Source organism: Sorex araneus, chromosome 2 (genome assembly GCF_027595985.1).
Source record: "Sorex araneus isolate mSorAra2 chromosome 2, mSorAra2.pri, whole genome shotgun sequence".
NCBI classification, from domain to species: domain Eukaryota; kingdom Metazoa; phylum Chordata; class Mammalia; order Eulipotyphla; family Soricidae; genus Sorex; species Sorex araneus.
The window spans coordinates 238,104,349-238,121,141 of record NC_073303.1 but is presented as its reverse complement, the minus strand read 5'-3'; the positions used below and the strand labels follow the sequence as shown (position 1 = coordinate 238,121,141).

General features: G+C 49.9%; 1 protein-coding gene across 1 annotated transcript; it reads right to left on the bottom strand.

Moving 5' to 3' along the window:
- Positions 1–868: 868 nt before the first annotated feature.
- LOC129401796 (zinc finger protein 556-like) lies at positions 869–4,345 on the bottom strand. Its single transcript, XM_055124666.1, has 4 exons — positions 4,229–4,345; positions 3,933–3,966; positions 1,379–1,577; positions 869–929 (listed from the first exon to the last, which is right to left on the bottom strand). The coding sequence occupies exons 1-4, from the start codon at positions 4,343–4,345 to the stop codon at positions 869–871; spliced, it is 411 nt and encodes a 136-aa protein (XP_054980641.1).
- Between the last annotated feature and the right edge of the window lie 12,448 nt (positions 4,346–16,793).

Sequence of the window (16,793 nt, the reverse complement as noted above, 5' to 3'; positions counted from 1 at the left end):
CACAGCAGCTAAAATAAAATAGAATTTCAGAATCGGAGCCATAGTAAAGAGGAAAGCGCTGGCCATGCAGCAGCTGACCCAAATGGGACCTGAGATATATCACAGGGTCCCCCTGATCAGCAGGATTTATCCCTGAGAGCAGAGCCAGGAATCCACCTGGAGCAGCACTGGATGTTGGCTCCAAACAAATATAAACACAAGTAACATAAGGTCACTCAAATATAATTTCCCACCAGGCTCTCTCCTGAGGATCCACAAGTCACAAATGATCTCACAGTAGCCGAGATTACAGTTTCCGGGGGCTATCACAATAGCACAGCAGGTAGGACACTAGCTTTACATGTGGCTGACCCAGGTTTGATTTGGGCATCCCACAGGATCCCCTGAGAACCACCAGGACTGATTCCTGGGAGCAGAACCTCACATTCTTCCTTAGAATCATCAGTTGTAGCCCCAGTATGATTTAAGAAACAAATGGTTTGGGCTGGAGTGATAGCACAGCGGGCAGGGCGTTTGCCTTGCACGCTTTGGACCAGGGTTCGATTCCCAGCATCCCATATGTTCCCCTGAGCACCACCAGGAGTAATTTCTGAGTGCAGAGCCAGGAGTAACCCCTGTGTATCATCGGGTGTGAGCCAAAAAGCAAAAAAAAAAAAAAAAGGGAAAAAAAGAGAAAGAAATGGCTTTGAACTGAGTTTTGAGGAGATAGGAAATAGAGGCACGGGGTTGCACCCCACACAGTCTTGAAACCCCGAGGTTTCTTTCCCTACAAGTTGGTAGAAGACCAGGTGACTATCCCAGAATAGGGCGGGAGATGGGTTTAGCGCTTCTCCCTGGCGTGGGTTCGGCGGACGTGATCATGCAGGGCTCAATCCTGGCCAAACTTCTGCCCGCAGTGGCACACGAACGGCTGCTCCTCAAAATGCCTCCTGACATGTCGGCGGAAATTCTGGGGATGACTGAAGTCTCTGCCACACCCCGCAGGTGAGGTGCTGGGTTGTCTGGTGAGTCTGCAGGTGGCCTCTGAAGTAGGAGCGGGAGCGGTAGGCCTTGCCACACTCAGGACACTGGAAGGGACTCTGGGTCGTGTGGGTCACCAGGTGGACCTGGAGGGTGTCCGGGCTGCGGAAACCTTTCCTGCACTGTGGGCACGTGTAGGGCTGCTTGCCCGTGTGGAATGTGCATGTGCTTGGTCCTTGTGCCGCTCTCCCGGAACGCCTTCCCGAACTCAGGGCAGTCATACAGCCTCTCTCCGGTGTGGGTCCGGCTGTGCTGACGCAACTCTGAGCGAGTCCTGAAACTTTCCCCACACTGTTCGCAGGCGAAAGGCCTGACTCCCGAGTGCACCTGAGCGTGGGCGTGCAGCTTACAGGCGTACCTGAACCTCAGGGGGCACTTGGGGCACTTAAAGGGCTCTCCGAGGTCAGAGTGGGTCTTTGCGTGAGCCTGCAGGTACGAGGGGAGGCGGAAGCCCTTCCCGAAGAGCTCGCACACGTATAGCGTCTCCTCGTGATGCTCCCTGATGTGACGCGTCAGCAGGTTGGCGGCACTGAAGGTCTCCCCACAAACTTTGCATTCTTGGGATGTTGGGCTCCAGGTGACAGCGGTCCGCTGAGGGCATCGCCTGAGGGAACCCGGGTTGAGAGAGGGGGTTCTCTGGGCGGCTGGGCAGCCAACACCCCCTTGAGCCAGGTCACCTGGAAGAGAGCTGTGGGGAAGTGCTGGGGGTGCTGAAGGGAAGAACATTCCGCATAAGAGGAAGCAACAGGACTTTGGGGTGTAGGGAGGCTTCGAGTCCACCTCGGGGTTCCTCTGGCTCCTGTGGGAACTCTGTGACCATCTCCGAGACTGTCCGGCAGGAGGCATCTACCAAAGATAAGACACACTTTGGGGCTGGAGCGATAGCACAGTAGGTAGGGCGTTTGCCTTGCACGCTGTCAACCCAGGTTCAAATCCCAGCATCCCATATGGTCCCCCGAGCACTGCCACGAGTAATTCCTGAGAGCATGAGGCAGGAGTAACCCCTGTGCAATGCTGGGAGTGACCCAAAAGAAAAAAAAAAGATAAGATACACTGAGCAGATAAAGCAAGATCAGCCCAACTACTGCCGCCACAGGACAGCGGGAGGGCGGGGACCATTCATGAGGCCGCCCAGCATCCATCCCCTGCACCCCATCAGGTCCCCTGAGTCCCCCCAGGGGCGATCTCTGCGCATAGGACCAGGAATCAGGACTAGATGATGTTCAAACAAAAAATAATAAATGAATATCAACAATCAATCAGCACCCTTGATCATGTTTTGTTTTGTTTTTTTAGTTTGGGTTTGATATTTTTCCCTCCTACTTTGGGGCCATACTTGAAGTGCTCAGGGTTTACACCTGGCTGTGGACTCAGGAATCACTCAGAAGCGAGGCCTTGGAAGCCCAAAACCATGCTGGAGATTAGACCCTAAGCACTGCTCGATACCCTCAGTCCTGACTGTGGGGCTTTTTTAATATTCCTCTTAATAAATGCTTGATTCATCATTCATCAGACTTACACGAAGGCCCCTGTTTTAAGACTACAAAAGGTGGGGTGGCATGGTGGGGGGTCCTGGAGAAGGGACTTCTCACCAAGGAGGGTCCTGATTGGAAGCCACTTAAGAAACCAGCGCCAGGGCCGGAGCGATAGCACAGCAGGTAGGGCGTTTGCCTTGCACGCGGCCGACCCGGGTTCGTTCCCCGGCATCCCATATGGTCCCCCAAGCACCGCCAGGAGTAGTTCCTGAGTGCAAAGCCAGGAGCAACCCCTGAGCATCGCTGGGTGTGACCCAAAAAGCAAAAAAAAAAAAAAAAAAAAAAAAAACCAGCGCCAGGGCTGGAGCAATAGCACAGCGGGGGTGGGGCGTTTGCCTTGCACGCTGCCGACCCGGGTTAGATTCCCAGCATCCCATATGGTCCCCTGAGCACCGCCAGGAGTAATTCCTGAGTTCAGAGCCAGGAGTAAGCCCTGAGAATCGCTGGGTGTGACCCAGAAAGAAAAAAAAAAAAGAAGCCAGCGCCTTGCGCGCAGGACCCTCACCTTGCATGATGCTGACTCAGGGTCAATTCGAACCCTATAGGCCAGCCAGGAGGAATTTCTGAGTGCAGAGCCATAAGTCACCATGAGCATCATGGGTGTGGTAAATGAAGGACGCCCAAGAGAGAGAGTGTGAAGGCGACACTACTCAGTCCTGCACTAGTTTGACACACTGGTTTTCATTCTGAAGATACTCAGACTCCACAGATTTCCCCCAGCACCACCCTCCTCCCACCCACCCCTGGCCAGGTCACTCACTTCTTTCGTCACTTCTGCAGTGGCTGCTGGTCACTAGCATCAGGGAACATTTGTTTCTCTCCAGATCCATTCCAGGAATCATTGCTTATGAATCTCACAGTGCTGTCTTCACTGAACAACTTATTCTCCAAGACACATCCAAGAGCACCACTCGCTTTTTGTTGAGAAACACCTTCTGGAATAAGCAGGAAGACAATTCAGTCCCAGAGTGAGACTCAGGCGGAGCTGAGCAATAGGACGGCAGCAAGGGTGCTTGCCTTGGACACAGCTGACCTGGGTCACTCCCCGGGACCCGACAGGCCCTTCTGAACAATGCCAGGCATCAGCCCTAAGCACCACCAGGTGTGTAAACCAAAGAAAACAGATTCTCTGTGGGACCAAAAAAGAACTGGAATAGGCCTTATGCTGCTGGTTTGCTTCAACAGAAACGTAAGCAGTTGCCTTGAACGAGGCAGGTCAGATTCCCGCATCTCATGGCATGCCCTGAGCACAGAGTCAGGAGTCAGCCCCGAGCACCTTCAGATGTGGGCCCCGAGCCCTCATGAAGAAGCTCCAAGGTAGCACAATGCCCCCATGCTTGTGGCCCAGAATATAATCCTGGGAACCTCCTCCCTCACCATCACTGCTGGGTGCAGCCTGGGGCCTCAAACACTGGGGGGAACAACCAGAACTGTTAGGGTCACAGCTAGAGCTAGAGGTGCTGGCAGTGGCCCTCACACCCAGCTTGATCCAGGTGTGGCCCCAAATCAGGGAAAAGGAATTTAACCATGGACCGGTCTTCCTGCCCGGGTAAGCCCCGCGCCTGGGCCAGGGTGCCCAGACAGGCCCCTCCTTCCTGGCAGCCCCCTTTCGTGGCCCCCTTGGGAAAGCGGGCAGCAGGCTCCGTGTCCTGAGCTTCGGGGAGGGGGCTCGCCTGAGCCTCTCCCACGAAGGCCAGATGCCTGCAGGCCTCCAGCATCACATCTCTGTACAGGCGCCTCTGGGCAGGGTCCAGCAAAGCCCACTCAGCCCTGGTGAAGTTCACAGCCATGTCCTGAAAGGATACCGACTCCTGAGACACACACAGATGCCAATAGGCAGGCCCCTTACATCCACAGGAGGCAGAGGCACTCGGGGTGGGGGGGAAAGTAGTGCCTTGGAATATAGCTCAACCCCCACCAACCCCCGGTCCCTGGGAAAATTACAGTGGCAAGTGCTAGGACCCATATCCTCACCTCCCAGACACACCCACCCAGACACCTGTGGACAACTGGGAACAGGCCTTCTGCCCCGAAAAGAGTGACAAAGGTGGGGCTGGAGCAATACCACATCGGATAGGGCATTTGCCTTGCACACAAGCTGACCTGGGTTCGATTCCCAGCTTCCCATATGGTCCCCTGAATACCACTTGGGTGCAGAGCCAGGAGTAACCCCTGTACATTGCTGGGTGTGACCCAAAAAGAAAACAAAAGTGACAAAGGGGCTGAAGCAATAGCACAGCGGGTAGGGCGTTTGCCTTGCACGCGGCCGACCCGGGTTCTAATCCCAGCATCCCATATGGTCCCCTGAGCACCGCCAGGGGTAATTCCTGAGTGAAGAGCCAGGAGTAACCCCTGTGCATCGCCGGGTGTGACCCAAAAACCAAAAAAAAAAAAAAAGTGACAAAGTACTGGTGAGTGTAGGATAACATAGGCTCAGGTAGTTTAGGTTTATTGGATTACTCCCATCACAGTGCTCCCATTCCTCTGTGTTTATTTGTACTTCTTTCTTTGTGTTCTGTTGACTTGTAAATACTGTTTTTCTCTGCTCCTTGAGCCCTTTACCTAGTTTATCGAAAGCCAAGTCCTTTTGTATGGGCACAGGAAGACTGTAACAAATGTTATTCTTTGGTAACCTGGGAGTCATTTGACTCTACATGATATTTTCCTCCCGGGCATCTGTTCTCTAGACCTAAACCTCAGCTGCCCTTACTTCCTAGCACCCCCAAAATCAGGGTCCCGACAAGGGATGGGAAGGACCCAGGGAAAGCGGTGAGTTATGTGCTACCCTGGCATCGAGATGGGCCTGGCCAAAGTGCCTAATGCTTAAAAAAAAAAAAAAAAGTGCCTAATGCTTAACTCTAAGTTAAGAGCTTGGTCATGGACAAATGCTGTCATGATCCAAAAAGTAATAACGAGATTCGGACCCTGCTAGCGTTAGGAATGATTAATCTGGCCTGAGCGCTATAGTCTGAGTCTGCAAGATGTTAGCAGGACAGCTGCCCTACAAGCCTCAATGTATTTCTTAACTGTGTCCATACAAAAATAACTAGTATTAAGATGTGAATAAGTTCTTGCACTAAGGAAAGGAGAAAAACCTTAAGAGGTATTTTTCCAGCTGACAGTCAGAAAGAGCTTTGGAATGCCTGGCCCTCAGGAAGGGCTTTCTTATGTTGCTTTTGCTACCTGACTGCGTGTAGCCCAGAGGGCCAGGTGGGAGAGACAAGTACGGGGAGAGAGGAGTGAAGGAGAATTGAGCAGTAGAATCCAGAGAGAGGAGAGATTGTGAGCCGGGAGAGAAGGAGAGAGACTGGAGAGAATGGAGTAAACGGCAACTGATCAATCAACCGGCTTGGCCCTCGCTTCCTCTTCTGTCTGCCCCATGGCCCGGACCGCTCCGGCTGGGCGAGCGACCCGGGAACGAACCCCCTGAATGCCTGGGGGTGGCCGATGGGGAGAGCCGCCGGGGCTCTTCCCCTAGTCGCCCCCTGGCAGATGTTTCTTACAGTGGAATATTATTATAATTGATTTCAAAGATTGTTTCTCTAACATCCCTTTAAGGGAAGAGGATAGAGAGAAATTTGCTTTTACTGTGCCTTCTTTAAATAATGAGCATCCTACTAAGAAAGATGTCAGTGAACTGTTTTGCCACAAGGGGTGATGAACAGACCGACACTGTGCCGATATTTTGTTAATCAACCATTGGATGCCATAAGGACACAGTACCCTGAGATTAAAAATATCCATTATATGGATGATATTCTAATTACTGCTGCACCTCAGACAAATTTGCAGAAGGATTATGAAGCTGTAATTTATGAATTAGAGTCATGGGTTTAAAAGTTGCACGGGATAAAATTCAACGCCAAGTTCCTTGGGAATTTTTAGGACAAGTAATATGGGAGAGTAAAATTATGCCTCAAAGGTCCAAATTTGGAGCAATAAGTTGAACACCTTAAATGATTTTCAGGAACTATTTGGAAATATAAATTGGCTATGGCCTTCTCTAGGCATGCCGACCTATGCCTTACAAAACTTGGTCCTTGCATTGGAAGGTGATTCTTCTCCTAAGAGCCCGAGGCAACTCAGCTCTGCAGCTGAAGGTGAATTGGAATGAATTGAGAAAATTGTAAATAAGGCTCAACTAGATAGTATTGAACTAAAGGTACTAACTGGTGTTTACACGGACAGGGAGCTGGAAGGTTAAGACATCTGTGTCTTGTATCCTGTGTCTAACTGATAAGTATCTAACTGATAAGATGCTTACTTGATGTACGGGAATTGGGAATGACCCCCTAATTGGGAATGTCTTCTTGATATATCGTTCCTATATGCTTTTGTTCACTTATGAGATGTTTTAAAGCCATTTCTGTCTTGGGAATTGTTTATCTTTGTGCCAACTCCTGAGGCCTGTGTGCCCAGGATGGCTGTATAAACCCTCTGCTGTAAGCCCTCGGGGTCGAGCTCTGGCCTCCTGCTTCGGCAGGACAGCTCGGCCCCAGCTAGCTGGAAGAATAAAGTCTTGGTGTGCGTTTTGCAGTCCTGCTGGACTCTGTGTCTCTCTGAATACTGAGGGGTGGTCGAGGTCCTAACAATCACAGTGCTCCTGAGGCACTTCCACTCCACTGAGTTTATCTGTAAACTCCTCTCCATGCTTTCTTCCCCAACCAGTCTATCACCTTCCCCCTGATCAGACGCTGTTAACTTGTTTGGTCAGATTCCTCAGAAATCTATGATTTCATATGCATGAGTCAAATATTGTCTTTCTTCTACTTTTATGTCTTTTGAATAGTTTAGTTTAAAGCAATGTCCTTTTTGTATGGACAAAGAAAGACATTTAATATTATGCTTTATAATTTGGGGTTTAATTGACTTTGAATATTATTCACTCCCGGGCATCTGCTTTCTCGACTTAAGCCTCAGTTACCCTTAGCTCCTAGCACCCCAAAAGCAGGTCCGGACAAGGACTGAAGGGACTCAGGACAAGCTGTGAGGTACCCTGACATCAATATGAGCCAAACCAAAGTGCCAGGATTCTTAATTATAAGTTAAGAGCTTGATCATGGACAAGTGCTGTCATGATCCAAAACCAACGACGAGACAAGGACCCTGCTAGGGATAGGAAAGACTAATCTGGCCTGAGCACTGTAGTCTGAGATCGAGATGGCCCCAGGAGAGCAATTCTATAAGCATAATGTATCTCTTACTGTGTCTGTACAAAATGACTAATATTACGAATGTATGCTTGTTGGACCAAGGAGAATGAAGTAGCATGGAGGAGGAAGAAGCAGGAGGAGAAGCAGAGGATAATGGAGATGGGAATGGAATAAACTGCAACTGAGACCAACCAGCCTGGCCCTCATTTCTTCCTTCACCTGACCATCATCATTGACCTTCCCGGGGTGGGAGATGCTGCGTGAGACTCCCGAATGTGGGTGGCGGAGGTGGGAGAGATAGAGCGCCTCTGCCCTGTGCCCCTTCTTTGTGTTTACACAATGATGGTTAAAATCTGTCCTAAATAAAAAGGGGGAGATGTTGGGGCTGGACTGAGCTCTCAGGGCGAGCCCATGTAGACGGTACCATACTATGGACAGGAACAGAGGGACCCATAAAAATGGGCGAGATTTCTCCTGTGTCCTGATTGGTTTGGATGAAGCTGAACATTTGCCCCCTTCAAGCTGCCTTCAGAAAATAATCTCAGTACATTGAAAGTGGCAGTTTTCCTTTTCTCAGAGAAGCCTGGCTGTTCTTTGACATGCAGATCTCCTGTCTGATCTTTGACCTGATCACCTAGGCCTAATCCTTGACATTGTAGATTGCTGGCTCTGGCCCAGCCTAGTGTTTGAGATGTAGATTTCAGGTGCCTGCCCAGCCTTGTATTTGGGATGTAAATCCAAGTGCTTATCCCCCAAGAAAGGTTTTGGTTTTGTATCTTCTTTCCAGAGGCCAAAATTACTTGCCTTCAGATGCAAGGACATGCTCAAGTAATATGGTGAGTTTGGGCTTATTTCTTTTTTATGATTATGATGATAATGATGATAATAATTGTGTCTTTTGGACCTCACATGGTGGGTGCTCAGGGCTGACTCCAGGCTCTGTGATCAGGGATCACCTCTGGGGGGTCCTAGTGCCTATATGGGATGGCAGATATGGAACTTGGTTTGGCCTCATGCAAGCTAAGTGGCTCCCCACTGTCCTATCTGTCCTTTCTCACTTTTCCCTGCTTTTATACTGGTTAATGACTGAGATTTCCATGCCAGTCAGCCTATGGGTGGGTTTCACCTCTGTGGTGACCCCCCCATTTGAACCCCTTGAGTTCTGCTGCTAAGGTGTGATGGCAGGCAGATGAGGAGAAAGAGGCAAGAGAGGACAAGCCTGAGGGAAGTAGGTGGAGTCTGTTCTCAAGGTTAAGTCTTACACAGAAGCTGTTCCTGCCCTGCCTTGGGGGTTGTTATGGGGACTTTCATGATGCAGACCGAAAGGGCGAATCATTAGTGCTTTGTGGTTGATTGATATAAATTTAACCAAAGAAGTCTTTAGGGATTGCTGTTGGTGTGCCCCACAAGGAACTTATGTGAATTGGGGAGACAGACGATCACTATCTCCTCCATCCACCTTTGCCACCTGGGGTCCCAGGGTTTTGGGATTCCTGTCTCATCTTGCAGAAAGGAATTTCAGGAGTAGTATTTCAGAGAAAGTACAGTTTTTATTTGGAGGTTTCAAAAGGGAGGAGGGAGAGAAAGTGAGAGAGAGTGGAGAGAAACAGCACACAAGAGAGAACCTGGGCTTCTCCAAAGCCAGAGAGAGCCCCTACACACATCCCAGCATTAGACAGGAAAGCATGAAAATCCACATCTCAAGAGGGGAGATGCTGGGGACACATGTACTCAGGCACCGCGTGTGCTTGGGCAATTGGGGGCAGGCAGCCTTTGGGCTCGGGCATCCTATGAGCTCCCTTCCTTTGCTCAAGGTGGCCTCTATGGAGGTTTTCCAAACTGTTCCCCTGTGGGGCTTCAACTTAGGTAAAGGTCCATTGCTAAGAATGTTGCCAAGGAGTTGGGAGTGGTGGTGTTCTTCTTTGAAACACAGCGAAATGCAGGTCCCGGGTGTGAGGCAAGGCCCCGAGCTTCTTCAAAGGAGATCTTATATAGGCCTTCACCGGCCATTACAGCAGAGCCCGCACCTTTCATAGCCAATAGATTTGTAATGATACATATTTCCCAACCAATCCATTTAGAAGGACATCACTCCTTAGCCTATAGTTTTAGACATCAGCATTTGCGTCAATGTTCAGGAATGTCCTGGGTTTTAGGGCAGTCATGGGTCTAGTGGCATGGGTTTTGTAGGAGGCATCTAAGAGGCATCTGGTTATCTAGGCTGACTTGCAAGCTGGGGTGCCTGTATCTGAGTTCCTTGCTCAGGGGCAGAAAAACAAGTTCTTCTGCAATGCGGGTTCCTGTAAAAAGAATCTTGAGAAAGCTAAACTAATTCCTATATCTGTTCTGGGCCAATTCCTCACATTCACATTCGCATTCGCACTTGGAGACCAGGAGCTGGAGGGATTTTCTCCCTAATGGGCTGGACGTCTAGATTCTCCCAGACACCACTGATTAAGTGAGCAGGGACTCTGATTTTATTTTGTTTTGGGGGCACCCCTGGTTCTGTGCTCTTGGATCACTCCTGGTGTGGTTCTCATGGGGAGGGGTTGGAACCCAGGTCAGCTGTGTGCAAAGTGTTAGGGTCTGGAGTAGATTATTTCCCCCTCTCCTGTTAGGCAGGACTGCCCTGGGTGGGGCCAAAGACAATGAAAACCGTGTATTTTCCAATCAGGAGTCAGCTATCTGCTTGCTCCAAGAGGAATGTGCAGGCTCCTGAGTTACGACCATATGAGGGTATAATCTAGACAGACAGACTCCCGGGCCTGGGCTCAGCCCTCGGACCCGTGCAGGCGCTTATGCAATTGTGACTTGGAAATCTATAGGCTGGACAAGCAGATGGGCCTAATGAGATTGGAGTGAGAGGCATGTCGAATTATGAACCTACTGGCTAGGGAAGGCATAAGCTTTCGCCCTTTCGCCGGAACGGCCGACATGGGCATATATAAGTAACCCAGGCGCCCTGGGTCGGGGCCTTGCCTTGAACATGGGACCTGTGTATCGCTGTGTGTGTGTGCATGACCCGGGCTAGCTAGCTTAATTAACTACCCGCTATTATGACGTGGATTGAGATCTCCCTTACCGACAAAGAAACTCCAGAGACTGCAAAAGGCAAGCAGGATTTATTGTAAGACTGGCTAGACAGGGTCCTGCTGCTTACGCACACATGCAGGTCCAGCAGGTTGGACAAGACTCTGAGCTTCTCCAAAGGAGATCTTATATAGGCCTTCCCCCGCCTTACAGCAGAGCCCGCACCTTTCATAACCAATAGATTAGTAATAATACATACTTTCTTAAACAATTCAATTTAAAAGACATCACCCCATAGCCTATAGTTTTAGAGACCAGCATTCTCGCCAATATTCAGGAATGTCCCGGCTCTGGGGGCAGTCATGGGTCTAGTGACATGGTCTTGTGAGAGGCATCTGGTTATTTGGTCTGACCACCAACCTTCTTGCGACCCGGGGCACCTGTATCCGAATTCCTTTCTCAGGGGCAGAAAAACAAGTTATTCTGCAAGGTGGGCTCCTGTAAAAAGAGTCCTGTGGTCTGTCCTGGGCCAGTGTTTCACATTGAGAAAGCTAAACTAATTCCTACGGTCTGTTCTGGGCCAATTCCTCACACCCGCTTGCTGATTGCATTCCTGCGTGTTTTTTGTTGACGGTCGGAGATCCAGAACCATGCCCTAACACTCCGAACCCACACAAAGAGTTCAGTGAGTAATGTAACACAGAAGCGGAGTTTATTAAGCCGGCTAGCTGAGGTCAAGATTCTAGGCACGAACCCGAGCAAGACCATGAACAAGGGAAAAGTCGCATATTTTAGTCAGTGCTTATATCATAGCCTACACTGATGTATTTTTTCGAAAACATAAATGAAACTGCAAGTTTCATAATTCAGAAGAAAACATACTTTCAAATAGTACAAACAAGGAGTTACAGATACGTGATCTAGACACATTTTCAGAACATTCTGGCAGGTACCCACCCTGCTTGTGTCTGGGTGGCTTCTATACACAGCGAATAGCGGTTATAAACAATCTGCCAAAGAGAGTTTGCAGTTTATTTGTTCTACTTCTCTTGCAGATGGGGGGCAGGGAGTGAAGCGAGGTTTTAAGAAAAACAAAAAGGTTTAAGTAAAAGAAAACGTGAAACAGGAACCAGGCACGATGGAGTTGCTCCTGCCCTGCTCCGTGTCCAACAAGGGGAAAGGCCCCCTGGCTGTGGTGTGGGATGTCAGCAGCATCTAGGACAGCCTGTTTGGATGTTTTCCTGGACCTTAAGCTTTACTCCTTAAGCCTTATCCTACCTGGTATCTGAAAGGACTTGGAAGGATGTGAGCCTGTGAAAGCGGAAAGGCGGGGCGGCAGGTAATCTAAAATGCATATGATTGGCCCTTTCCATCTCACCCGCTCTCACCGTCAACCAATCAGAGGTAGAGAATTGGTGGTGGGGGCGGGAAATAACCGCTGCTGAAGAGGCCCCAGCCCTGAGCCTGCTCTTGGCTCCCTGAGGTCTCCCAAGCATGGCGCTGCAACCGCGGGGCACCAGCTCCTGGGGAGGAGCGATAAGGCAGACAGATTCCAGATCCAGAAGCACTGCCCGGAGCGAGAACACGGCATAGGTATTAGACCCGGCGGTCTGGAAGAAGCAATCGGGACCAGGTGAGGGAGAGTGGAGTCTTGGAGTGGAAAACGGGGAAGGCAGGGATGAGTGACGTCATACCCGAGGCTTCTGAACCCAACAACTAAAGAGTTTAATGAAGTTACTGTTTTTGGGGTGGGGGCTCACACCCAGCGATGCTTAGGCATTACTCAGAAATTACTCCTTGCGGTGCTTGGGGGACCTCTGGGATGCTGGGGATTGAATCTGGGTCAACCGCACGCAAAGCAAACGCCCTACCCACTGTGATGTTGCTCCTGCACCCTAATGAACTTTCCTACTTTGGGGCGGGGTGGAGGGGTGGGGGGAGGTCAGCAATGCTCAGACCTTCTTTCTGACTCTGTATTTCGGGATTACTTGTGGCAGGGCTATGGAACCCAGTGGGGTGATGGAATTGAACCCTCCCCATTTTTCTGCAAGACAATTCCATTACCATTTCAGGGTACTTAAGAGTGAACAACGTTTTTTGGATTGTTTCTATTTGTTTGGGCCACACTTGGTAATGCTCAGAGGTTACTCAGGGCTCTGTACTCAGGAATTACTCCTGGTGGTGCTCAGGTGACCTATAGGATGTGGGAATCAAACTGGTGGCCACGCCCTTCTCACTCTACTCTGGCTCAGGCCTCATGAACTTTTGTTTTTCCTTGTAGGGTTCCCCTGACGGTGCACAGGTGTTACTCCTGGTACTGCAGTCAGGAATTACTCCTGGCCGTGCCGGGGGATAATATGGGATGCTGAGAATCGAACCTGGGTTGGATGCGTGCAAAGCAAACACCCTATCCTCTGTGCTATCGCTCCAGCCCAAAACTGATGAACTTTTAAGCATCTGAATTTTGTCTGCAGATCAGTTCTGAAGAACCCACCCACTTTGGAGTGAACCTTCCGTGGTACTAACATACTTGTTATTTTTCTTGCAGCAAGTCTGGAAGCTTCCCCATGTAGCTTCTTCATATGCCCAGATCCACTGTCCCCTGACTTCTGACCTGCTGAAGTAAGATGGTGAGTTTGGGCTTATTTCTTTTTTATGATTATGATGATAATGATGATGATAATTGTGTCATTTAGGCCTCACACGGTGGGTGCACAGGGCTGACTCCAGGCTCTGTGATCAGGGATCATCTCTGGCGGGTCCTAGTGCCTATATGGGATGGCAGATATGGAACTTGGTTTGGCCTCATGCAAGGTAAGTGCATCTCCTGTTTTCTATCTGCCCTTCCTCTCTTTTCCCTGCTTTTATACTGGTTAGTGGCTGAGATTTCCATGCCAGTCAGCCTATGGGTGGGTTTCACCTCTGTGGTGACCCCCCATCTGAACCCTTTGAGTTCTGCTGCTAAGGTGTGATGGCAGGCAGATGAGGAGAAAGAGGCAAGAGAGGACAAGCCTGAGGGAAGTAGGTGGAGTCTGTTCTCAAGGTTAAGTCCAGAGGTTTTACCCAGAATTTGTTCCTGCCCTGCCTTGGGTGTTGTTATGGGGACTTTCATGATGCAGACTGAAAGGGCAAATCATTAGTGCTCTGTGGTTGATTGATATAAATTTAACCAAAGAAGTCTTTAGGGATTGTTGTTGGTGTGCCCCATGGGTGACTTATGTAAAGTGGGGAGGAGACAGAGGATCACTATCTCCCCCATCCACCTTTGCCACCTGGGGTCCCAGGGTTTTGGGATTCCTGTCTCATCTTGCAGAAAGGAATTTCAGGAGTAGTATTTCAGAGAAAGTACAGTTTTTATTTGGAGGTTTCAAAAGGGAGGAGGGAGAGAATGTGGGAGAGAGTGGAGAGAAACAGCACACAAGAGAGAACCTGGGCTTCTCCAAAGCCAGAGAGAGCCCCTACACACATCCCAGCATTAGACAGGAAAGCATGAAAATCCACATCTCAAGAGGGGAGATGCTGGGGACACATGTACTCAGGCACCGCGTGTGCTTGGGCAAGTGGGGGCAGGCAGCTTTTGGGCTCGGGCATCCTATGAGCTCCCTTCCTTTGCTCAAGGTGGCCTCTATGGAGATTTTCCAAACTGTCCCCCTGTGGGGCTTCAACCTAGGTAAAAGTCCATTGCTAAGAGGGTTGCCAAGGAGTTGGAGTGGTGGTGGTCTTCTTTGAAATTCCTTTCCTGGCCTTTTGCGTCTTTCAGACCTTCTCTGGGTCTGTTGCTATAGATAGGTGAGGGTCTTATCAAGTCTAAGTTCCTGTTTCTCTACAGCGTTGGCCTTTGTAACTTCAAAGCTATTACTTCCTATTGCAAGAATGTTGCAATTTTACTTGACAGTCCAAGGCATTTTATTCCCAGAAGAAAGAAACATTTTTGGGGAGGATCACAGGACTGCCTCCGGAATTTTTTGTTATGGCCTGCCGGAAAGCAGCCTGTTCAACCTCCTTTTATTTATTAGGTTAACATACAAACCAATCATATTCAGCCACATAAGCTGAATATGCAAATTAACCAACAGAAACAATAACAGTTATTTAAAGTTACAGTAACAAAAACATAAACCGTCATTTACATCCAGGCCTAGCTAGGCCTGATATTATGGGATGTTCTATACCAACAACTTCCCAGGAAATTTACTGTCATCACCTGGGGAGGGGCCTTCCCTATCTGCCTGCCTACCTACATCAGAATGACTCCTTACTCTGAGCTCAGGGATCTCGGCTGGGGGTCCTGGGGGACCTAATGGGATGTTGGGGATAGAACCCGGTTGGAGCATGCAATGCCAGCGCCCTTCCCACTCTGCCATTGCTCCTGCCCCATAATCAAGTCTTCCTGGAGGCCTTTGTTAGGCCCCTTGATGCTACATTGACAGACAACAGAATCTCTCCAGGCATTTAGGGAATCCTGCAGGTCGCCCAGAATTATCTGTCTGAGCAGTGAGTCTCTGGGGTCTGAGGAGTTGAGCAGAAGCTTCCTTTTTTTTTTTAAGTTCTTATTTATTTATTTGCTTTTTTTGTCACACCTGTGATGCACAGGGGTTACTCCTGGCCTTGCATTCAGGAATTACTCCTGGGAGTGCTCGTGGGGACCATATGGGATACAGGGAATTGGACCCGGGTCAGCAGCGTGCAAGGTGAACACCCTACACAGTGTACTATCTCTCCGACCCCAGAAGCGTCTCTTAGGCATCACTTTATAACAGGAATCTTGGTCTAGGTCTTGGGAATGTGAAGTGGGTTTCCCCACATGATGCAGTTAGGTCACCCACCAATTCTTGGGGGTGAATGGGAAGGGCTAGTCACCAGGCCGCTGTCAGATTCCATATTCTTCGAACAAAGATTCCCTTTGTCACTCCCGCTTTAGCTTTTGGGGTCACACGCAGAGATGCTCAGGACTTACTCCTCGCTCTGCATTCAAGGATCACTCCTAGCAGTGCTCTGGGACCGTTAAGGATTCCAGAGATCAAATATAGGTCCACAATGTGCAAGGCAAGAATTGTCCCTGCTGTGCTTTTGTTCCAGCCCTGTCCCTTTGTCACTCTTTTCGAAAGACCCGTCAGAGATTCCATACCTATCCTGGCCTGGTGTGTCATGGTTTTGGCTCCCAGCACTTGCTACTAAGCTCTGCATTCTGCATATATACTGGTGTTCCCCTTGGGGCCCCTGATTGTTTAAAGTAGATTAAAGTAGGGGCTGGAGCAATAGCACAGTGGGTAGGGCGTTTGCCTTGCACTCGGCTGACCCGGATTCCATTCCCTGCATCCCATATGGTCCACTGAGCACCGCCAGGAGTGATCCCTGTGCATCACTGGGTGTGACCCAGATACCATAAAGAAAGAAAGAAAGAAAGAAAGAAAGAAAGAAAGAAAGAAAGAAAGAAAGAAAGAAAGAAAGATAGAAAAGACAGAAAAGAAAAGACAGAAAAGAAAAGAAAGAGAGAAAGAAAGTAGATTAAAGTAAAACCCAGGATCCTAATGTCGCCCCCCCACCCTGCCCTGAGTCCCGCTGCCTCCCCACTCCCGAGATGCAGAGGGACCTGGCTGAATGGCATCTGTGTGTGTTTCAGGAGCCGGTATCCTTTGAGGACGTGGTTGTGAACTTCACCCGGGCCGAGTGGTCTTTGCTGAATCCTGCCCAGAGGTGCCTGTACAGAGACGTGATGCTGGAGGCCTGCAGGCACCTGGCCTTCTTGGGTGAGGCTCAGGCACGACCCTTTCCCAGAACTCAGGGCACAGAGTCCGCTGCCCACATTCCCGATTGGGCCATGGAACAGGGCTGCAGGGAAGGACGGGCCTGTCTATGGGCGCCCTAGCCCAGGCTCGGGGCATTCCCGGGCAGGCAGACGGATTTAGCCTAACTGCCTTCTCTCTGATTCAGGGCCACCCCGGGTAGAGTGGGGTGTCAGGGCCACTGCCTGCACCTCTTGCTCTTGCTGTGATCCTAATGTTGCTGGTTGGTCCCCTCAGTGATCGGGGGGCCCTAGGCTGAACCCCATAGT

Bases quoted from the DNA above. Each gene is read 5' to 3' on its own strand.
- LOC129401796 (XM_055124666.1), bottom strand. From the start codon at position 4,345: ATGGCTGTGAACTTCACCAGGGCTGAGTGGGCTTTGCTGGACCCTGCC. The intron at 1,578-3,932 runs GTGAGGGAGGAG...CAACATCCCAAG, and splicing joins GGCTGCACCCAGCAGTGATG to AATGCAAAGTTTGTGGGGAG. The intron at 930-1,378 runs GTACGCCTGTAA...CCGACATGTCAG, and splicing joins AAGTGCCCCCTGAGGTTCAG to GAGGCATTTTGAGGAGCAGC.